Source organism: Aulonocara sp. 'chitande type north' Nkhata Bay, linkage group LG19 (assembly GCF_057382095.1).
Source record: "Aulonocara sp. 'chitande type north' Nkhata Bay isolate Kocher_YH1m ecotype deep benthic linkage group LG19, A_spYH_male_GT1.1, whole genome shotgun sequence".
In the NCBI taxonomy this organism is placed as follows: Eukaryota; Metazoa; Chordata; class Actinopteri; order Cichliformes; family Cichlidae; genus Aulonocara; species Aulonocara sp. 'chitande type north' Nkhata Bay.
The window spans coordinates 5,519,983-5,544,185 of NC_141362.1; the positions used below are offsets into that span (position 1 = coordinate 5,519,983).

At 40.9% G+C, this 24,203-nt stretch overlaps 2 protein-coding genes across 2 annotated transcripts; both read left to right on the top strand.

Moving 5' to 3' along the window:
- The first annotated feature begins 907 nt into the window (after positions 1-907).
- eapp (e2f-associated phosphoprotein) lies at positions 908-7,757 on the top strand. Its single transcript, XM_086274795.1, has 6 exons — positions 908-1,083; positions 1,812-1,990; positions 3,883-4,014; positions 4,613-4,727; positions 4,845-4,973; positions 6,373-7,757. Exons 1-6 carry the CDS (start codon positions 1,004-1,006, stop codon positions 6,659-6,661), a joined length of 924 nt encoding a protein of 307 aa, XP_086130921.1. The 5' UTR covers positions 908-1,003; the 3' UTR covers positions 6,662-7,757.
- Positions 7,758-8,342: 585 nt separating this feature from the next.
- sptssa (serine palmitoyltransferase, small subunit A) lies at positions 8,343-12,996 on the top strand. The gene is made up of 2 exons (XM_086274796.1): positions 8,343-8,584; positions 10,753-12,996. The coding sequence occupies exons 1-2, from the start codon at positions 8,482-8,484 to the stop codon at positions 10,854-10,856; spliced, it is 207 nt and encodes a 68-aa protein (XP_086130922.1). The 5' UTR covers positions 8,343-8,481; the 3' UTR covers positions 10,857-12,996.
- The last annotated feature ends 11,207 nt before the right edge of the window (positions 12,997-24,203 follow it).

Consider the following 24,203-nt stretch of genomic DNA (forward strand, 5'->3'; position numbering starts at 1 on the left):
AGTAAATCATATAAGGCTTACATGATTTACTCATGAAAGTGGCCACTTTCGCATTACTTTCATACATTGTTTTAGTAAGTATCCAAAACATACAAGTTTCATTATATAATTTTTCAAGGGATCTTATATCTGTTTTCACTCTTATATGCTTTTCATACAAGTTTCACACAAGACAGATACAAACTTTATAAGATTTATATATATCTTTTCCATATGGGTAAAACTGAAGAAGTTATAAAGAAAAGCTTGCTCACTGAAAACTCTTTAAATTTCTTTTTGTGATTATGCGGGGCTTGGAGTGTGAGATTTTAATGTTTCCCACAGCACCAACTATGCCTGCTTAATGGGGTTGAAACCATCAGTTGCGTCGTGCAGAAGTCAGGTTGGCACACAGCTGACAACCTTGTTCCATATTATTACAAGAAGCAGTCACCTAAGTAAAGAGAAATCACAGTCCATTATTACTTAAGTTCAGTCAGTCCGGAAAAGAGGGTTCCAAAGCAGACACATCTGTGCTAATCAGTCCTTTATGGTCAAATAGCTGCTAAGAAATCACTACTAAGGAAAAGCAACAAACAGAGATTTGTTTGGAGCTAGGAAAAACAAGGAATTGGCATTAGACCAGTGGAAATTTGTGCTTTTGTCTGATGAGTCCAAATTTGAGATGCGTCTTTGTGCGACGCAGAAAAGGTGAACGGATGGTCTCTACAAGCATGGAGGAGGTGTGATAGTGTAGAGGTGCTTTGCTGGTGACACTGTTGGGGATATATACAACTTTATAACATAAAGCAGGTTTTTTTTCATCCTTTTGTTATATTCCTCCCTAAGAGCCTGTCCCACACTCCAGCCCAGTTGAGGGCGGTAATAGACTTTAGTATACGCTTACCAACCCTTATTAAACACAAACGAAGAAGAAGCGGAAGCGGAAGAAGCAATTTGGCGTGTTGTAGCTAACTTATCAGCACCTCATGCTATTGTAATTAACGCTCCTCTAACATTTAACATGAATAAGCTAGGTCAAGCACAAGACTTTGAGTCATATGAGATCGAAGAGCCGAGTGACGAAGAGCGGGCCGCCAGCAGGTGCGAGGATAACACGGGTGTTTATTTTTAGGGGCCAGCGCAGCTTTGGCTTTGGGAGGCTAAAGTGCAGTTAGCTAGCTGGGAGCTAACATGTAAACAAACTAGAATAGCAGGGAGACTGCGCTGAGCCCCTCTTTACGGTGAATTTATTTTAACGTGACATGGATGTTACTGCTTAATTATGTTTATAGAAAGGCGGCAGATTTTTACAAGTCTAAATGTTGCAGGAAAGCGGGTGAGAAGAAAATAAAATACACGAGTGTAGATGCTTATTATTGCCCTAATTAGCCAAGAATATTCTGGATTTATTATTATGGCGCTAAATTGGAGAAAATTAAGCAAGACGTCATAATTATTAATAGTTATAAGTGATGTCTTGCGATGTCTTGATGTGTCCAAAACTTCAAAAGAACTTGTCTACCTGAAGATCTGAAGTTTATTCATTATTAAAGCAGCAAATATGTATGTACCGATGGATGCAGTGAGTACAGGCAACTTATTTTGGTTTTGAGTTAAGCTTAAAGCGACAGTTTCGACGTGGATTCTTGGTTTTCAAATTAAGTGCTTAATTATTTGGTCTTTTAAATACTATACGATACCACCAGATGATATAATGTTACGTGTGCAGAATAACATATGAATGGTTACTTCAATTTCTTAATCTTCTGGGTTTGGGAGTCTGTGGGTTTTTTTGGGGTTTTTTCCTGAAAACTTTTTCTCTGTTTCAGTTCGGAGGATGAGCTGGACGTGCTCCTGAACGGGACTCCGGACCAGAAAAAGAAGCTGATCAGAGAGTATCTAACTGGGGAGAGCGAGTCATCCAGCGAGGATGATTTTGAAAAAGAGATGGAGGCAGAGCTCAGCTCCACCATCAAGACCATGCAGGGAACCTGGGGACCAGCAGCAGGTAACACCCAGCTGCTAGTATTTGTATTTTCTTAGTGATATGTCTGGATTTACTTTTCTATTAACTGATTAGATGGCAGCTATAGCCAAAAGCTGTGTGCAAAGCTTCATCTTAGCTAATTCAGTGTTTGTGATGTTGTCGTTTTGAGCATTTTTAATGAAAATATCTTACAAATAATCAGCTGTGTGGTTCATTTATTTGCTGAGTAAAACTTAGCACTCCATCATCTTGTCCAATTATGGCCACTTCTGGCTCCAAAACAACCGGCGTTGCCACTGTTGTTAAGCTGGGCAGATACTGTGCGTTTTTTTTTTTTTGTTTGTTTGTTTTTCAGTCACGTTATTCAGCTTCTGCTCAAACTGCACGATTGACTCGCAGGGGTTAGAAGTTCGCAGGTCACGATGCTCACATTATACGCCCCAATGCTCTGATGCGACTTCAGTGCTCACACTGTGCGTCCATAACATGAAGGGCGTGCAGATCTCTGATGATCTGTCCTGGACTGCAAATACCACAGTGGTGGTAAAAAAGGGCCAGCAGCGTCTCCATTTTTTGAGAGTGCTCAGGAGGAACAACCTGGAGGAGAGGCTGCTGGTGACATTCTATAGAGCCACCATAGAGAGCATCCTAACGTACAGCATAACAACATGGTATGCAGGGTGCTCAGTTGCAGACAGGAAAGTACTGCAGAGGGTCATCAGCGCAGCCCAGAAGATCACTGGCTGCTCTCTGCCCAGCCTGGAGGCCATTGCAAACTCTCGGTACCTCAGCAGAGCTGGCAATATCATCAAGGACTACTCTCACCCCAGTAATCAACTGTTTGAACTATTACCGTCAGGCCGACGGTACAGGTCACATAAAACCAGGACAAACAGATTCAGGGATAGCTTCTTTCCCAGAGCTATCACCGTAGTAAAAAGGCACAAAACAATTGAACCTGCTTAACTATACCATACTTACCACTGTCACTATATTATGCTGCTATTCATACTATCATTATATGAATGTTGCTATTCTGTATATATCGTACTTATTATTGTTTGAGTACTTCGGTTGTTTTATTGTACTTTTTATATTTTATATTTATTATTGCATTTTGCACCAAGGGAGTGGTACTCCAATTTCGTTGTACCTTGTACAATGACAATAAAGGCTATTCATTATAACGGAAAATCTGTCGCTCGTTCTCCCTCTCTGTCTTTCACTCACACAGACACGCACACTGCCACCATCAACTTTGCTAAATTGCTAATGAAAAACATTGATCAGGCAGCTGTGATTGAGCAGCAATGTCCATCCAATTATTTTCACGGTTGTTGTGGTCATGATAATTTTGTTAGGCCACATGGGAAAGGCTCAGATGAGCTTGCCAAAGTTCTACAAGTTGTGCCTCCATCGCTTGTGTCGTGTGCCCCGTTTTTTCACTTTCATTTCTGTGTTTGCGCGTGCGCAGTGTGAGAGGCTGCTGTGACACCCTCACGACGGCCGACAGGATTTCAAGCAGGTTTGGTTTTCTTACGACCGAGCGATTGATGATCGGGAGCTGGTCGTGAGGTGTTAATCGCTTCTCGATACCCTACGTATACTACACGATGCACGAAACACGATGAAGGCGAAATTCGGGCCGATCCCCAAAACAGTCGCACGACTGAAAAATCGGCTCAAAACGAGCCACAAATCGCACAGTGTAAGCCCAGCATTAATTTCTGACTCACTAAATAATGTGCTGCAGCGTATGTTTAAGCACAAAACAAGTATTATGTTGTGTCACTAGTGGTATAGGAGGAAGCCAAGTTTAATCCCAAGGTTAACTAACTTATCCTGCTGTGTCTGACAGACCGTCTCTGTAAATACAGTTTGTGCTTAGCATTTGTGTGTTTGTTCTCTGGTAGAGACCTCAAAACGACCAGGAGGAGGAGGAGCAGAAGGGGAAGGAAGTGCTGTTGGTGGTCCTGGACTTTCTAACCCACAGATGTATGATGAGGTTTATTTTGACTCGGACTCAGAGGAGGACGGCACACCGAGTAAGAGAACTGGTTTTCCTGCTGTGGTTACTAACAGTCATTAAGATGTCATTGTCTTACTTCTCGCTATCACCTTTTCTATCCCTTTGAAGAAGTTAGGCTCCATAAATGCTAAAGAGGTAAGTATTATTTCTCAGTTGCAGTGAATAGATAGAAAATAAACTGTAGGAAACTGAACAGAAGAAAAAAGGAGAGAAGTAACAATTTAACATAAACCAGTGACACACTCCAGGGCCTGATCGGATGAGGGTGTCTAGTGATAATGGCCGAAACACCTGATGAATCCAAGGTCCACTACTGATGATGTGTCCCAAATTTAAAATGATAATCTAGATCGATCTCTAATCCCTAAACCTAACCAAGGAAGGAAAATGGCAGATTAGCCTGGGTAAAAGACCGAAAGTTGAGGCACACAACGATGTGTGCTGCTGGCAAAGTTTCTAGGCTGCCTTTTCCTCATAACAGCCATCCCTCGAGAGTCTCTTCATCTAAAGCAATGCATTATCAGGGACCGTAACATCCAGTCCTTTTAACTGAATCATGATGACAGAATACATGTACAACCTGCCACTAACAGTATTTAAAATTTCTTCTGTAGGCAGCTCAACAAGCCAGAGGCGGAGACAGCGGACCATTCCGACCAATGACGAGCTGCTGTACGACCCCGACGAGGATGACAGAGACCAGGCCTGGGTTGACGCCAGGAGGAGAGAGTAACACAGATTCTCTTACAATTTCTAAAACACATGCCACCAGATGTTTTTGCTTCTTTTTTTTTTTTTTTAAATTTCCCTCCAGAGACTCATTCCACCTCTTACCTTCCTGTGTAGGTACAGCAGAAGAAAACGACCTGCTGCAGCTTTTCACTCAAAGCTTCGCCACCCTCAAGCTTTGCCTCACAGCGACGCTGTGCTTAACTGTCCCGCCTGCATGACGACACTCTGCCTGGACTGTCAGAGGTGAGGCTCCACAGCAGGTTTCAAAACAGTGCAGATCCCTATCTTTACCCAGCAGCAGATTAAGGTGTCAGCCTAATGTTAACTGAGATCACAGAGCTGCTCGCCTCTACAGAAGTTTGACATCCACAAAATCTGACTGATGATGGAGTAGTGTTACATATACCATCTCTGATAGTGGCCAAGTTTCTTTTTTATTACACTAAAACGTGCTTCATGTCCTACACAGTGGAGTTTCAGTCCAGCAGAGGGAAAATTGCTAGAGCGTAATAATACTGACATTTTAAGAAAAGTCTTTGAAAAGTGTTTGTATTAATCCTTGTTTATGCACAGCGTGCCAAAGTATCACATGCAATATATTTTAGGAGAGCTCAGGTTACTTGTTGTGATTGAGAACAACATCATGTTGTATTCAATATGCTCACCGTGTGCCCCAAAGCACGGCAGTGTGCACTGAAAATAACCTTGCATCAGTTCGCACACACTGCTGTTTTGATTTATCTTCCACCTGTGGTGCAACTCTTGATTTTGTAACCTGGAGCGTTCCACTGCAGCTGTCGCAGCTGGGTTGAACACAAGTGTACGATTGTGTCAGGTTTTCATCACCATTTTAATGATATTCCAGGACAGAAGCTCAGAGACATACACATATACAGAGGGAGATTTTGAAACATTTTGAAAACTTGAGACTTTGGGGTTTTGACTTCTTCTCCTCATATATTAGTGCTGATGTTGGCGGTATTCTTTGAGTGGCGACACCCATCATTCAGGCAAATAATGCATTGACTTCCTTTATGCACTAATGGGCATAAAGCAGAGGGTGTACTGGAGCCTTATGACTTTAATTTGGTGATTTAACTTATCCAGAATGTCCTTGCTGAGGGCACAGATAACAGGAGCTGAGGGCCGTTTAGCCATATACTTCAAACAACTGGAAACCTTTTCGCAAAGCTAGGACTCGCCCCCTGCTGCCCCCCTGCTGGCCATTACAAAGAATGCAGGTTAATCCACTTCCACTTAAGCTTTACTTCACTGACACCAAAGCTACACCCATGTTTTCATATATGCACAGGACTAGTTCCCATGTTTGACAAGCTGGAGTGATTAAATATGTGATGAAAATATGAATAAAAACTGACTAAGGAGAGCCAATGGGCCATTGCCCAACTCCCATTACATGTCTCTGATTAGCCTGGTTAGATTAGGGATCATAGTATCACAGTCAAAGCTGTTTTGACAACACAAGGCATGTGAGTCACTTCATACTCTACATCAGTTTTTTGTTGTTTGTTTGTTTGTTTTTTAAAAAAGATTTGAAGTGATTGTAAGAGAAACGTTCATTAGTTTGTAGAGATTTTGTCATTTTAAAATGTAACGACACATCACTCTTGTGTCCGTTCAGGCACGAGAAGTACCGCACGCAGTATCGAGCAATGTTTGTGATGAACTGCACAGTCAAGAGAGAGGAGGTGCTGCGTTACAAAAACCAGCAGGAGAAGAACCGGAGGAACAGGAAGAGGAGGAGGGGACAGCAGACAGAGACGCCTGCGGATGAGACTCCAGCAGCGATGGGGATGGATGCTGATGAGGTGTACCACCCGGTGCAGTGCTCTGAGTGCTCCACTGAGGTGGCCGTGTTCGATAAAGATGAGGTTTACCACTTCTTCAACATCCTGGCCAGCCACTGCTGACAAGGACTGAACGAGGTCTGAGCTGGACTTTGTCTCTAACTTCACACCTCGTGGCTCAGATCTTTGTCTTTATATCCAAAATGCTCACCAAAGCAAAGCTAAAGGGGAGTGAACGCTGGACGTGTGCTCATCACTTTAAGTTAACGCTGTTATTGTTCTGTATTTGCAGGATGTGTAAATGTCCATCTTCTTTTTTCTTTTTCTGCAAATAAGATCATGGCGCCAGTGATAACTTGTCAGTGTTGTGTTTACAGGAGTTACAACAGTTTTGACAGCTTTTTTTGCTTCAGCGTCACGGCTGAGATGGCAAATCAGTCTGTGATCAGTCGCCTGATCATGTTTGTCATACACATTTTGAACACATTGTTCAACAGGTAACAAAAATGAAATCCTTTTCAGCATTAGAAAAAATGTACCACCTCATGTCTGTAAAACTTTAAGTGCTGCGCCTGAACACAACCTTTTGCCGTTGACTCCGGTGTTCTTGTGTCTTGTCTTACTGCGTGTGTAATTTGGAGAGCAAAAATGTTGGGAGTAGAAAATTTAAATCGGTCACACAAATCTGATTTATTAAGGTACAGGTCAGCATAATGCAGCTCTCCTCTGGTTGAATCCTATACTTCACCTCCTCCCACTTGATTACACAAATTCCTCATCAATTTCTGACAGGACAGTTTGCCCCTATATTAAAACATATTGATTTTCCTTTAGCTTCCCCTCATTAATCTGAATTACAATGCTGTTTATATTAACAAGAGCATCATCAAACCTGTGCCTTGTTTTATTAGATTTTTTGTTATTTTATTAGCAGAATACTTCGACACTCATAGTGTCTGCTTGTTTTCGACCAATTTGCACCGCTGTAGTTTGAATGCTGGTCATTATTGTGCATTGTTAGTAGAGCAGCCACAGAACTTTCTACGACTATCAGTGTATTTTTGCAATTTTGCCATCATGCTAATGTGGCCTGTGTAATTGGCCATAAATAATATAGACTAAATCACACTGACACTGAAAAACTTCTAAAAGTTTTACATTTGCTGCTGTTTTTATTTTTTAAAATGCAAAAAAATACAGTTTTCTGAAACTTTTGAAAGGCTACATCATTTTTCCTTGACAAATAATCTCGCCTGAGACGGGTAATTTTCAGCATATGCATGCTGCCACAGTTATGGCTTCGGTAAGTAAATGTTCTGATGTCTATCAGAATTGTAGGAATAGAGACAGTGCTTTGTCTGCCTCACTTGTACACAGTTGGTATGATCATAATATAGTTTCCTGACATTTAATTGGTAGTTAACTGATTTCATAAATATCTGTACTTCTTAAGGAAATGTGTTTCAAACTGGGGAGTATAGCATTTTGTTGGGGAATCTATTCAGCCATGGAATGATCCACATTTAGTGCTTTAGTGAGTGTTTGGGCCAGTAGAGTGCTTTGGTTTGGGGGGTGACTCAAAATCTGTTTTAAAGAACCAAGATATTTGATGCTTAATGGAAAGAAAATACACTAAGATGGGCACTCGGTTAAGGCAAAGCAAGATAAACAAGCAAATAAAAATAGAGCTGCTGTTCTGAAACATAGAGTATAAATCCAACTTTGATGTGGTATTGAAAGTTACTTTTGACTCTTATTTTGAAATTAGGAAGGTGGAACACCCTGGTCTGCGTCACAATCATACGGTTGAACGCGGAGTTGTGATTTGCCGGAAACCAGCGCCTCGCGATTAAACCTTACGTGAGCACAAAACACCTCACCACGAAACATAAAGAGGATAAGAGCCGCGAGGAAGGAGCAAAGTTGCTTTTAAAAGTTGGACCATGGCACTTGGAGAGTGTTGGAAGCAGTTATCCTGGTTTTACTACCAGTATCTTCTGGTGACAGCCTTGTACATGCTGGAGCCCTGGGAGAGGACGGTGTTCAGTATCCTTTTTCCGTATTGAAGTGGCTTCTGAAGGGATGTACTACCGAGCTAATTTGCTACCTTTAGCCGAACGCTAGCCTGACTGGCCTAGATCTTTCACTGATAGCGCTAACTTTGGGTAAAAGTAAACATAGCTTCAGTTGTTTGTATAAACCATTTACAGCATTTTAACACATGAGCGGTGATTTATGGCAAATGCGCCATATAGACCGAGTCGGCCCTTGTTATCGTTGAAAGCTAAAGAGTTCACAGCTTAGTCAATTCTGAATTGAACACTCATCCGCCACATTGTAGAGACTGCTCTAAATGTTATTCTACAAGTTATGTGTTTTAATCTGTAATTGGTTTGTGTATAAACGGATGAAAACTGGAGCGATGTGTGCGTAAACCGCTTCCTAGTTCATAACCTAGTTGACATAAACGTGTTTGTAGTGACAGACCTGAGTAAAGCGTCAAATTCCTTTCATTGATACATTAAAGAATGTTTCACACTTTGTTGTCGTGCTGTGTACTTTGCCTTTCAAGTCCAGCGTGTGTGCGGTTAGTTTACTCTTTGGGCGGCATCAAAGCTAAGCTAGCTTCAGCTACTGTAAGAGAGTCGGTCAGGTGATTGTCGCGTGAAGTACATACACGTTACGTATGACCTTTATTTTAATTTTATGCTTTTAAAAAAACGCAAACAATGTTAACTGAACGAAGTTAATAATTAGAGTGTACCCCTTGTTGATGGTTTTATGACTGTACTTTGATCTGTGGCAGTGCAGGAAGTCATCAGTATCACGTTCTGTGCATGATGGCGTCACTGTCGGGGTGTATCTCGTCTCCCTCCGAGGGTCAGGTGTGTTACTGTGTCTTCCTGATCGTTATCGGCCTGCATCTCATCAAATAACTTGACGCAGTCGCTCAGGGATCACACTGGTTATTTTATTGTTGATCTACAGGAAGCAGATTATGGCTACGATGAACTTAACTTCCAGTGGCTGATGAGACTTTTGTAGGTTTTGTAAGTATTTAAGGGTTTGGGTTTTTTCCTGTTTCTTTTCCTATCGGGAATAGCAAGTGAATGAGCGTTAGAAAATGTCAGTGACTGACAAAATTTCTTGGTTGACAAATCTGTTAGGAAATATCTGGTCACTTGATAGAAGGTGTACAGCTCTGTAGAGAGCTGTGACCTCCAAGGTTATTTTCATTGCAAAACATCCTGTCACAAGTTTAAAATCTGTTTTGTACAACATTTACAGCTAAATGGAGCAAAAATAAACACTGAAGTTCCTCCACCTAAAGTTTCCTGGTACTGTAAATGATCTTTTTGAGTCATAAGTTAAAAATGTAAGATGATAAAAAGCAGCAGTTTCTGTCCTTGAAGAACCAGGAGCTTTCAGATGTGTGTGTGTGATGCGGTTGCTAATTTTCTTGTAAGCACAGTAATTTTGTCAGGCAAGACAACAGTGTCACATATTCCCACTGGAAGATGCTGCCTGTGGAAAGCAGCAAGTATAAGAGCTGCAGAGCCTTTTGCAACTTGCCTTTTTGTGTAGTGGTGATCTTATATGATAGCTATCAGCAAGGACATTCAACAATGAAAATGTCTATTGGACCATGCTTTGAGCAAAATGATGGCAACAGTCTGCTTTCCTGTTTACATTAGCAAGGTAATTATAAAGTGTGTAAACATGCTTTACGCTCAATAGTGTGATTTTGAGAGCATTATTGTGGCTATCTCTGTACATAGTTTTAAAGTTATTTCAAATATTTTTTCCTCCCTGCTTTCTGGAATGTAAATCCTGCCGAACGAGTTTGAAATTCTTTCCAGTTGCTAGAAGATTTACCACTAAAGTTTGACTTGCCTTACTGAAATTATGAGACTTTGTGTCTACACTTTAGCCACAGCTGTTATATAAGCCAGTTAACATTTTGCAGGGCTTGTATTGATATCTTTTCTATTCACAAACCAGGAAAAGAGGTCACTGACTGTTTGGTGGCCAAACATTTGCATGCAGGTGTAACTGGCTGCCAGCCTGTATCCATTAGCAGGCAGTGTTTGTTGGATGTAAATCACATTACCAGCTACTGATTGTTGAAGGCACATCAGTTAGAGTTTGTTTGTGGTTCCCTGCAGTAAAACTTGAATGTCTTCAGAAATTCCTCCTTAACGTCTCTCCTTCAGACTCCCTGCTGATCTCTGTGGCTGGTATGGCCATATACACCGGCTATGTGTTCATGCCACAGCACATCATGGCCATCTTGCACTACTTTGAAGTCATCCAGTGATCCAGGGATCCGGATCGTCGTGTATGTCTGTGGCTTCCTGTCAGTCCATCTGCCTACTCCCCATTCACCTGTCTTTCTGCTGTCCTCTGGGGTTCTGCAGCGGAAATTTTCTCCTTTCCAAGACTGATCCAGTATCAACGGTCAAGTATCTGGCTGGGAGGGTCATGCCAGATACTTTGTTGGACACTGTAGGCAAAGAAACAGTCCTCACGACTGTTTCTTTGCTACTGACGTTCAGATTGTGAGCAGTGCTGGGCTTGGAGGCAAAGCCTTGAAAAGGGGTGTGCTTGGTGTTGATTCACATTAGGTTGTTCTTTGTGCTGTGCTTTTTCTTCTTCTTTTTTTCCCCCTCTCTCTTCTGGATCAATTATGCCTTAATGTGTGTACGTTAAGAGGACTATTTTGTTAATTTCATTGATACACTAAAACAGTTGTTGTCTTAGTTACATTCAGAGATGGGACACACTGGACGATGAACAGAATACATAGAATAAAAAATACACCATTTTTTGAGCAGGACTGGATCCGGAGGGCACCTGATTCTCAATCCAGGCTGTCAAGTTGTTGCTCTTAGGAACTGATAAACTCTTTTCCACCGTAACTATTTCCCATCACTTTTATGCTATGGTTTGTACATACGGGCACTGTAACTGTTGATCGTGTGCATCATCAGACGGTTCAGTCAAAAGGTTAATCCTTTTACAATATAAAGGTCAAAGGCATGACTTAAACTGCTGAGTAACTTTCAGTGACTTCCTCTCAAATCAAATGCACTTGCAGTCAGTTAAATGAGTGATTTATTCTCCACGTTGGAGGCGCACATCTGTAAAAAATGCTTTTGTTTCTACTTCCACCACTACAATAAGGACCTTCATCCTTATCCCATTAGTCCAAGCTGGGTCAGAATGTGAGTGTGATGAAGCAGTCTGGGCATTTTAGAGAATCTTGGTCTAAAACACCCGCCCATTTTAAAGGATTTGTTGCCCACCTGAGGGTCTTGAGTGGACATGAGTTGACTCAATTTGCCGTCTTCCAAATTTGGTTAGTCCCCATAAATTATTTCAATATTCTTCAGTTGTCTCTTTTCCCTTCCACACACATTGTCATTTTTAAGTGGCACTGTAATCACTTAAAATTCCAGGGATCAAATAAATAGTCATGACAGTGTGAACTTGCTGCAACAAAGCTGGGTTTGACACATCCTCCTTTTTTTTTTTTAACTTTACACTCCAGCCCTTATTGCTGTAAGCCAAATTAACACGGTCTGATTTTGGGCACAGCAGTTCTGCCTGCACTAAGTACTACTGCAGAATACACCTCCAAACTACTGAATGAAGTTTCATTGTCATGAGAATGGTGCAAGTATTAATTTGTTGATGCAGAAAATGTAGAGATGTTGTTAAGCTTGATTTTAATCTGCTGCCAAGTCTAATTTAGACCAATGGAACTGCAGCGACTAGAGCACACCAAGAACAACTATACAGTCAATATTAGTAAATACACTTTGATCTACTGAGAAACTACAGCGATTTCTTCCCTTTATGAGGCTGTGAGATGGTAACGTGTGGTTTTATGTGCTTGTACATATGCATTGCTCTGAAAAGCCAGCATTGTCCCCTTTTATGCTTGAGAGTGCTCAATTATCCAAAGTTAATGTTACTGTGGTTGTCATTAAGAGTTTCTTCAGCACAGAAATGTTAGCGAAAATACATTTTAATGTGAAAATATTTTATGTGTATTTGTACTGCCAATGTTACTCCTGTAAGAATTACGATCCCCTTTCCTTGCAAAATGATGTATTTTTCTCAATTATGTATATATAACCTTAAATACATATTTGTAAAGTTTTATAGTCAAATATATTAGTAAATGGAATTAATCATTTGTTTTTGTGAGCTATTTCTTCTTCTACATGACTGAACTCATTAAAGGGATGTTAAACTAACGTTGTTCCAATTGGTCTCAATCCTTCCTGTGCACTTGTCAGTGTAGGCCACTAGATGGCAGGGTTTCTATGGTTTTTCTTTTTCTCTTGCTCCTGCAATCCAAACAAGAATGAACGCAGGTGCGTTGTTATCAGTGAATGTAACTTATTGTAAACAGTCCATTCAAGACTTTTGTCAATAAAAAAAAAGACAGCCTTAAAGTGGATCTTGTGGATTTCATCATCAAAGTTTTGTAAACATGTTTATGAGTATTTACATAAACTGAAGGTCTTGATGCATGCTCAATCATCCCCAACCTTATAAACCGTGCATTTGCACATTAATTATTAATTAATTATCAAGAAACTGACTTCACAGCCCATTATTCATTCAGTGAGCTAGTTTCAGTCATTGCACAAAGGTACTGTTTATAAGATTGGGGAAACCTGCAGTCAGCTGAGACTGAAGTCACTTGGATGAGTGATAAAACGTTTCTCCTACTGAAAGCGCCAAATCCAGATGAACAGAATCAACCTTCTGGGAGTTACATAAACTGAAGTACAAATTTAAGGTAAGATTACCGCACCTGAGTATTATTATTCTTTGTTTAAAAGTTTTTTACTATGATTTTTTTGATGACCATTGGCCTGATTGTTAATGAGTCAACTGCCCCATGGGCTATAGAGTTACTTTTTAAAGTAAATTTGTAATATAAAATACTAAATAATTTATGGTTCATTTAAAAGACCCCCCAAAAAAGAAAGAACTTATAAAAGCTGAAATTTTGCTTCTTTTTTGGTCTTGAATTACAGCAAATCTGAAGTTTCACCATTTTTGACAAATACTCATCACTACTATGAGGTCTTGTCTGATAAATTATGATTTCCGTTGTGTAAAGTTGATTAAAATAGACATTAAAACAGGCTACTTTGTAACTGGTAACCAACCAACATATTCAACTAAAGGTTTTAAGTGGGTGTGCACAAGCTAACAGATGACTATATCCATTGTTTCCAGTGTATGTTTGGGACATACTTGTGTTTAAAAGTCTCTGCATGCATGTGTAGCAGTTAAAGAACAACCCTGTCCACAGTTATTACATTTTTAGCCATCATAGTAAAATTTTGCACAAATGAACAAAAGTATTTTTTTTTCATTTACTTATGCAATAAAAAAAAATTATAAAAAGTATTTACAATGTAAATAATTGTAGCTTTATACAGCAGCAAATATTAAAGGTTTAAAAGAGCTGTATGTAGATTTTTAAAACTTGTAATTAATATCATGGGGGGAGGGGGGTCATCTGATTGCTGGGGCTTTCTCTGTGTTTTATATAAATGTAAAATAAATATAAAATATAAAACAGCTTGAGGGGATTGTTGTTGTGGTGAAAGTGAAATGGAATTTAAATGTAATTCTAATTATGTTTCAATTCAGTATTTTTTCCCCACAATTTCCCCTTTTTAATGGTAAGTTAGCCAAAATGTGTTAATTTTACTGTCATTCATTTGACAAACACAAGCACCAGGACTCTGTTATAGAGAAGTTTGTGAGGGAAGCCGTTGAGAGCACACTCAGCCAGGTGAATCATCACGGCCTCATTTTTGGATACTTCTGTTACTTCAGTATAACTGTAAATTTTGACTTCACTAGATTTTGGATAAGTGGAAGAATACTTTTCCCCCATGCTGAGTCCGTTTCTGTTCTTCTCTCTTCATTTGTTTTTGTTTGGGGTTTTTTTTGTTCTGTTTTTTAGTAAACTAACTGACACTAAATTGAATTGGAAGCAGTAAAAAATAATTGACTGACAGAGATGTAATGTAGCGAATACCACTGTGGAATTTCTATTCTCCAGACTCCAGGGCCCGTATCCCTAAAGATTCTGAGAATCCTCTCAGAGAGCTCCTAACTTAACCTAAAAATTCCTTGCCAGGAGTTTTAGCTTAGAAGTGATTCCAGAACATTTTCAGTGAACTCTGAGCAAGGAATGGATGAAAAATCCTATCTTAGTGAGGAGGTGTGGTTGACCCCGTTACTAGGTATGAGTCATCATTTCAAAAGCCGTGATTGGTTGATCCTACAAGTTTGATGGAAATGAGCTTTTGGTGATAATGAGAAAGATGTACCCTCAAATCAATAAACATAATTATACACTCTAATCTTATGCTGACTGTAATTGTAAATAATATTTCACATTCAAGAAAATATCTGGAAAATGAATAGTAAGCTGTAGGGGTTATAGCCTAACATTAGAATCTAAAATATGTGAAAACTTAAACTCATTACACCCTGTTCAAATAATGATTTGTGTCTTATTTGCTCATATTAATATCCTAGCTGACATATTTTGTACTTTCACTCCCATATGGACCCTGTTGAAAACAAGATGGCCTATCTCAAGGGGCTGTCCTTAATGAAGTAGAAATCACAACGTTACAAGTCCAGTGTGGTCTTAACGAGGGTAACACGGCTCAGCTTTTAGCAATGTCTGTGATTGCAGGCCCAAGTCATCACTGCTGCATTGTTGCATTTTCCCGGATGCCAAATACCTCAGGGTTGTGATTACTTTCGTCTCCGGTGTAATAGTGTTGTGGCGTCGAGTTGGTGAAGTAATTGCATCTCTAAGGAGATCCACCACAAACATGATTCCTGCACGATCCAATCTGTAGCATCTCAATAATTCCCTGTCATCCAGTGTTTGCAGGACATCTCTCCTGCCTCTTCTGTTGGCCATTTTGTGCAGCTGCTTAGGGGAACTCCTAAGCCACTAAAAGTCCTCTTCCCTGCTCTTAGCAGATCTCGCCTTAGGAGCCCTTTTAAGCGTTAGGAATCTTGAGGAATAGCTTTTATATTAACTGGGATTGTCGTGTCACTTTTAGGGGAAATTCTAAGAAAACGTCATGACTCTGAGAATTTTCTTAGAATTTGGCCGCTAGGAGCCACTTTTTGCACAAAGATTCTTTAGGGATACGGGCCCAGGTCTCTTTTATCCTCACTGCATCTTGTCTCCTCAATGGCAAATAACTGTCCTTGGACTTTCTATCACTATTATTGTCATTATTATTTTAAAGTATTCTTCTGTTTACTTTTATCCTGCTGCTAAATTAATTTCCCCTTGTGGGACAATAAAGAAATTGAATTGAATTGAACAAATTAATGAGCTTTCCATCTTTCCAGCTCCCAGCCTGCTGTTGGTTTTTTACCAATACATTGTTCACCTTCACCTTTGTCATTCCCATCTCTTTGTTTAGCTACTGGAGGATGTCCATCATCTGACTGCTTCATTTAGCTCGCTTGGCTTGCTGGTTTTCTCTTTATTTCAATTCAAGTCAAGTCAGCTGGCTTTATCGTCATTTTAACCATCTGCAGTGGTACAGTACAAAGTGAAAGGAAACAGTGTTGATCCAAGACCATGGTGCTACATAGACAATCAACACAGGACTACATAAAGTGCAACATTCCAAATAAAACTGCAAGTAACAGTACAACACCAGACAGAACAGAACGATACAAACACAAGGTTATTTAACTCAAACCCAACTTTGATGCTTGTTGCGTAGTGCAAGGATGCCAAACTCATTTTACATGGCAGGCCATATACAGCTCACTTTGATCTTATGTGGGCCGGACCTGTGAAACCTGTCGGTATAAAGAAACTTAACTACACATTTAATCACTAAGATTTCCTAATATAAGACAAAGAAGCACAATTTCAACAGTACGTCTGTTTTTCTACATCATAAAGAAATACTGCTGTAGTAAATGAAATAAATCTGTCAGCACAACTGGGCTTAAATTGTAAGAAGTAAATGTGTAAAATAACAAAAATCTATCATTTTGATACACTTTGGTGTATTGTGAATGGCCATGGCGGAGGTTGAGCTGTAAAACTTGCAAGAATAGTTTCAAAATGTATGTTGAGACACATGTGTGCGCTTTGCGGAAATTATGGTACAACATGTTGTGTCTTGGAACACACTTAATATTAATGTTGTCTACAGTCAAGACAGTTTAATTCATGCTTTCCACGACACATTTAACATTCGTGTCTAATATACTGTTAATATGCACCACTCTGGACTTCTGCTGTGACATGGGGACTTCATGTACAGTCACACCTACAACCACCACAACTATGCATGTGCTGTTGCTTAACGTAAACCCGTCAGCATACATCAGCTAGCATTTTATGGCTATACCAGCTTTTCTGTAAGAAAAGCCAAAAGGACAGAAATTCTGTTTTGTTTGTTTGTACATATTATAGCTACAGACACAAAAAGTAAAAACTTTTTTCGGCTTTTCTACCATTGTCTCCTATTCATAGAAGGTACCATCTGTTGCCCCCTTCCTGAATGGCAGCCAATTTCTAATAGAAAGTATAGGAGCTCTGCTAATCTACAGAAATTCCTATCAGTCAGTCGCAACTGGAGAAGCCTTGTGGATAAAGGTTGTGAAACTCCTTCAGTCACTCCTTTGTGGATTAAACTGCATATTTTCGGCATATATCTGAATCTAATCCTGTCAGACAGTACAATGTTGTAGGATTTGTTATGAGGCATCATAATGTAATGGCTTGCAGTAGACTGTCAGGCGTTATTTTAGCCTTGCCCTGTAACCAGGAACTTGTATAAACCTCAGTAAAAAAAAGAAAAAGCCTGTCATGTCCCATGACATTCTAACCTCAGTTTCAGAAGCCTCCAGGAAAAACAGATGAATTGGAGTGGATTTTTGTGGTCTTGAAAATCATCACAAATTGATATCTCCTGATTATCAGCCATCAGGAGCTTCAGTCGAAATCTCCTCTGTGTCGCTGCCAGGCTTCAAAAACACTCTCAAATTACAACATGTACGCACTCTGCCAAGGAATCATTCCTTCCTTTGCTCTCTGGCTGCAGATCAGAAAGGAAACAGAGGTCTGGTTACTGGTTAACTCAGACGATGAAGCTATTCTCACGTACGCACAAGAGGGTGCTCACTGGAGTTTGAACCGCCGTTATATGAAACACAAAAACAATCTGATTTGCCCACAAATATACCTTTATTGTCTCTTATATGTCATCAGATGTTAACTTTTAAAGGCTACACCTACTTTAATTTGCTTTGTGTTTTAGTGCTCTTAATAGATGTTCATTTTTATGCTAAATAATGAACAAGAAGCAACACAGTGCTTTTTTTCCCCCCACACGTGCAAACCTAAACAAAGCTTGACTGTGTTGTACGCCCTTTTTGAGCCCTGAATGGTCAAATCTTCCAATTATAAAGAGTATACTTTGCTTAACCAAGAATAATGGCACTAACCTGATGATGGTGATGGTTGTGGCAGTTTAAACTCTTAGAGTGATTTGTTGTGTTTAGTTGTAGTTGCAAAAGGATTTCCAGTCCTATAGAAGTCTAAGGAAAACCAGCATGTCTCTGTTGACCTCTGTACAAACCTTACTGACTTATAGTCACTGTCAATCATTCTTGGGCCAAAAGGGGCATCATCCATTGGGTAGTGACTTGTGATTGGAAAAGCTGTTAGCCAATGAGCATGCAGTCACACAGTAAGACCTTCTTGTCACATCCAGTTTTTGCAACCAAGATGGCGGAAACACTTCAAAGCAGGACTTCAGAAATAATGTGGTGACATTACAGTATCTCTGTCCGTCTTTTATACTGTCTGTGGTTGTTGGCAACACTTTCTTCTTTGTAGTTGTGTGATTAAATGGCGGTGGTCTAAACAATTTCTTTATATACTGCCATCTTCAGAGGTAGGAACATATTATATTCTACTAGGGGGATTATTCATTTCAAGAAGATCAATTATTAGTTAGTTTTTTTTTCCAATATAAAAACCATTTGAAACATTTCTCTGGCTCTCTTCCATGGTGTGTCTTTTGTCCTGTCTCCAGCCCCTCACCCCAAATGGCACACGGCAGATGGCTGCCCCTCCCTGAGCTTGATGCTACAAGAGTTTTCTTCCTGTTAAGAGGGAGTTTTTTCTTTTCACTGTTGCCAAGTGCTTGCTCATAAGGGGTCATTTGATTGTTGGGATTTTCTCTGTACTATGGTAGGGTCTTTGCCTTACAGTATAAAGCATCCTGAGGCGAGTATTGTTGTCATTTGGTGCAATATAAATAAAACTGAATTTAAGCTCATTTAAGATACCAGCAGGCAAGTCTGATTTATCAGTTTGGATATAGGTTCAAATAAATTTTGCGTAAAACCCAAACTAGGTGCTAAAAGAACCTTTACATGTTTATTAGACCTAACGGAAGCCCTTTCACAATACAGTTTAAATAAAAAATATAAAAATGCATAAAAACATTCGTGTGTTTTGTGGAAACTGTTGGAGAGCAAATAACATATTGTGCTGAATAGAATTTGTAGTTCTTTTTTCAAAGACATTATGTTGGTGATATGTTCTCTCACCCCAACCGGTCGCAGCAGATGGCCCCGCCCCTCCCTGAGCCTGGTTCTGCTGGAGGTTTCTTCCTGTTGAAAGGGAGTTTTTCCTTCCCACTGTCGCCAAAGTGCTTGCTCATAGGGGGTCATATGATTGTTGGGTTTTTCTCTGTACCTATGAAGCGCCTTGAGGCGACTTTTGTTGTGATTTGGCGCTATATAAATAAAATTGAATTGAATTGAATGTTGATGATGTTAAATTATATTAAAACGTTTACGCCCTCTCTACTGACACTATAAGTTGCAGGGCCATCATCCAAGCTGATTACATGTAATGGAAACAAGCTGAACTTACCAAAATGACATTCCCCTTCAGGTGACCTTTGACCCTCTGCTCTCAAGAGTCACTGTTATTTCTGACTTTTGTGTTTGTCTGAAGAGAGAAAAAAATATTTACACTACAACCAGTTTGCAGCAAACACTGACTCATAGGGGGTGTGGTCATTAATGGGCGTCACTGTGCTGATTAAGGGCAAGCCTTTGGTAGAGCTGGCACAGCTTCTTTAACACCGTCCCTGTTTCATCTGGCAACAGGAAGCTGACTGCTGTGTGGAGAATCACGTATGCAGACATTCCTCAGAAATGGAGCTCCGGGGAGCGAGCAGCGACAGCGAGGCACGACGTGACACGTCTGCACCCTCTGATTCCTTATTAAGTACTTGGTTATCAGATACACGGGTTATTTTCTTCAACCTTGAATCCACCCTGCAGGGTCACTGAGTGTCTGCTGTAGAGCGCTGCCAACACAACATAGTGATACTGAAAGACTTTTAATGCTATTGATATTTATAGTCAGCTAATAATATTTAAAACAAATAAAAATGTTTGAAATAGAAGCAACTAAAATAACTCAAAGGGGCAGTCTAGTCCAGTTGTTTTTAGTATTGCCAGCAGTCTGTTTTATTTAGAAAGTATTTCAACTTTTGTATAACAGGCACCTCACTTTCTTTACTAGCAGCCCATTACAAAAACATATGTTTGTTATCATTTCTTTCACTGAATCAGCACGAAAAGTCCCAATAATACAGTTTTAAAGGCATAAAATAGTATTTTTGTACTATGAGGTACAATAAGGTGATTCCCAAAGAGTTATTGGCTGAAATCTTATCTATAGCTCAGCATGGTGTGCCATGTGTCCTTAAAAAAACAGAGGAAACTGGACAAGTGAAAGACTGTGGCAGCCCTTAAAACTATGAACAGTATCTTCAAGTCATGTCACTAAGAAATTAGAAAAAAATCCAGCACAGACCTGACACAAAAATGGACAGATTCATCATTTTTCCTTGAGTTGATCCATCTACTGTTTACTGAAGCCAAGCGAGACATACAACAGTGAGAGTCTAAAGCCATCTGTAAAACACGGTAGAGGCTCTGTCATTGCATGGGGCTGCAATTCAGCCAGTGGTATTTGAGATCAAAACTGATGGAACTATGAACACAGAAGTGCTAAATGAATGTGTATGTGATTGGGCAAGTGCTTTGAGTGGTCAATTTAGTATAAAGATGCTCCATAAAAAACAGTCAGTTTGCAATTTAGTGTCAGATTTTGATTTATCAAGCAATAACATCTGTATTTGTTACTGTATTTGTTGCTGTCACTTATGTCTTTTTTCAACATGAAAAAAGCAACAAATACAGTTGCCAATGCATCTATCTGGATAAAAGCAAATACACAGTAGTGTTGGGCAAGTTACTTTGAAAAAGTAATTAATTATAGTTACTAGTTACTTCTTCAAAAAAGTAACTGAGTTAGTAACTGAGTTACAAGATTCTAAAAGTAATTAATTGAAAAGTAACTATTGTGTTACTTTGCGACCCAATGAGGTCAACCTCATATGTCTGAATTTACAGTTATGTTTTCATTTTGACATACTGCATTAACACAATTGATCTAAAATCAGACAAAAAACATAATATCTGAGTAGAAAAAGTTATATTTTTTACTGTAACAACCACTAACATGTTTAATGAATCATATTTCATAACTTTAAATGCAAATATAAGTTGTCAATTTTAAAATCCTATGTTGCAAGTTATTTGCAGCCATTTACCTTTTACCCTTTTTTAATAACCATTTCAAACTAGGTAACAATCAGCTGTTCTGCATTCAATAAGATGCCACACAAATTATTTGTGCCACTCCAAAAATTTCTGTCCACTATAAAGGAGAACATCACAGCCTGATACCTGCAGGTCTGACAGCAGCAGGTGTATCACTCCTGTTTCTACCTGGAGACAGCAGTCAGCTCATTGTTCTGACACACAAAACAAAACTATCCACAACACTACACACTAACTACACAAGACAACACATTAACTACATACTCCAAACACGCTAAACGTCACAAATCTCTCACATCTCAAAACTCGCTCTCTCTCTCTCTCTCTCGCCGTCACTCCTATAACTTCCCCGTCTTCCTAAACAACCAAATGTCATGTTGCCATATCATTTTTTGATTGGTCGACACGGTGCATTTTTCCACCAACACGAAAGGGCGGGGTTTTGGGGGGTTTTTGGTCATAAGCAGAGAGTGCTCGCTGCGCTGTCCTTAGACAGTAAACGTGACAAAACTATTCAGGAAAAAACACACGTATGTATTGTTTATCATGACTCTGGTTTCACGTGGCCTATCAACACAATTTAAAAACTGGTATATGTCACCTTGTTGCTTTGTCATCTTGAAGTGGTCATGTGATTGGCAAAACAATGACATGAGTGCTGCTGTTTGGCTGAGGAAGAATATAGTAGTCATGGTAAATGACTACTATATTCTTCCTCAGCCAAACAGCAGCACTCATGTCATTGTTTTGCCCCCCCAGCTCCAGGTGTTGTGCCAAAAAGTGATCACCTACCAGAAAGTGATTGCCGTCCGCGGGAGTGCGCGCAGCTGCTTAGCAGATACTGCACATGGAGCGGACATTCCCGGACTCTCTCATTATTGCTCTTGGGGACTTTAATAAAGCCAATCTGAGCCATGAGCTTCCCAAATACAAGCAGTATATTAAATGCCCGACCAGAGAGGAGAGGACATTAGACCACTGTTACAGCACGATCAGCGGGGCCTATCGCGCGGTGCCCCGCGCTTCACTCGGACTTTCTGACCACGTCATGATCCACCTAATCCCTGCGTACAGACAGAGGCTGAAGCTCTCCAAACCTGTCGTGAGGACCAAAAAACTGTGGAGCAACGAGGCTGTGGAGGAGCTTCGCACGTGTTTGGAGTCTACAGACGGGGACACAATGAAGGCTGCTTCTAACAGCTTGGATGAGTTTACGGACACTGTCACCTCCACTTCTGTGAGGACAGCATTGTGCCATCACGCACCAGGGTGAGTTATAACAACGACAAACCCTGGTTTACTCCTAAACTCAAGAAGCTGTGGCTGGAAAAGAGAAAGGCGTTCAGAAGCGGAGACAGGGACTGCTACAGAGAGGCCAAGTACAGGTTCACTAAAGAAGTGGACATTGCTAAACATCAGCACTCTGAGAAGATGCAGCAGCAGATCTCAGAGAATGACTCGGCCTCTGTGTGGAAAAGTTTTAGGAATATCACCAACTACAAGCCTAAAACCCCCCACTCCACTGATGACTTGCTCTTGGCCAACACCCTTAACGACTTTTACTGCCGTTTTGACGAGCCATCAGGCAGCCTTCACACCTCCAACGGCCCCAACAATAGAGGCACTTTGGACACTCATTCCCCCACCTCTCCCCCCTCCATAGAGCCATCACCACCCTCAAACACTTCACCTACAACACCCCCCTCCTCACCCCACACAAAGGAGGATTTCACACCACCTCCTCCCACCACAACTCTTCATATTCATGAAGCAGGTGTGAGGAAGCAGTTTAAGAGTCTGAATGCTCGAAAAGCTCCCGGCCCAGACGGTGTGTCTCCTGCCACCCTCAGACACTGTGCAAACGAGCTGGCCCCAGTGTTTTCTGGCATTTTCAACTCCTCACTGCAGGCATGTCATGTGCCTGCCTGCTTCAAATCCTCTACCATAATCCCTGTCCCCAAGAAACCTAGGATCACTGGACTAAATGACTACAGACCCGTGGCTCTGACATCTGTGGTCATGAAGTCTTTTGAGCGCCTGGTTCTCTCCTATCTCAAGACCCTCACGGCCCCCCTCCTGGACCCCCTGCAGTTTGCATACAGAGCCAACAGGTCTGTAGATGACGCAATCAACATGGCCCTACACTTCATCCTGCAGCATCTGGACTCCCCAGGAACCTACGCCAGGATCCTGTTTGTGGACTTCAGCTCTGCCTTCAACACCATCCTTCCAGACCATCTCCGAGACAAGCTTTCCCAGATGAATGTGCCTGACCCCATCTGCCGGTGGATCACTGACTTCCTGACGGACAGGAAGCAGCATGTGAGGCTGGGAAAGAATGTCTCGGACTCCCGGACCATCAGGGCTGTGTTCTTTCTCCTCTGCTCTTCTCCCTGTATACTAACTGCTGCACCTCCACCCACCAGTCTGTCAAGCTAATCAAGTTTGCAGATGACACCACCGTTATTGGACTCATCTCGGACGGGGATGAGTCTGCCTACAGGAGGGAGGTTGAACGTCTGGTGTCTTGGTGCAGCCACAACAACCTGGTGCTGAATGCCCAGAAGACAGTGGAGATTATTGTGGACTTCAGGAAGCACACAGCCCCACTCCCCCCCATCATCCTGTCTGACACCCCCATCACCTCTGTGGACTCATTCCGCTTCCTGGGTACCACCATCACCCAGGACCTGAAGTGGGAGCCCACCATCACCTCCGTCATTAAGAAAGCCCAGCAGAGGATGTACTTCCTGAGGCAGCTGAAGAAATTCAACCTGCCAACACGGACGATGATGCAATTCTACACCGCAATCATCGAGTCCATCCTCACCTCCTCCATCACTGTGTGGTACGCTGGAGCCACTATCAGGGACAAACAGAGACTGCAGCGTGTTGTGCACTCTGCTGAGAAGGTGAT

Coding starts and splice junctions, on each gene's coding strand:
- eapp (XM_086274795.1), top strand. CDS start 1,004: ATGAATAAGCTAGGTCAAGCACAAGACTTTGAGTCATATGAGATCGAA. Junction 1,991..3,882: donor AACCTGGGGACCAGCAGCAG/GTAACACCCAGC, acceptor GTTCTCTGGTAG/AGACCTCAAAACGACCAGGA. Junction 4,974..6,372: donor CTCTGCCTGGACTGTCAGAG/GTGAGGCTCCAC, acceptor GTGTCCGTTCAG/GCACGAGAAGTACCGCACGC.
- sptssa (XM_086274796.1), top strand. CDS start 8,482: ATGGCACTTGGAGAGTGTTGGAAGCAGTTATCCTGGTTTTACTACCAG. Junction 8,585..10,752: donor CTGGGAGAGGACGGTGTTCA/GTATCCTTTTTC, acceptor TCTCTCCTTCAG/ACTCCCTGCTGATCTCTGTG.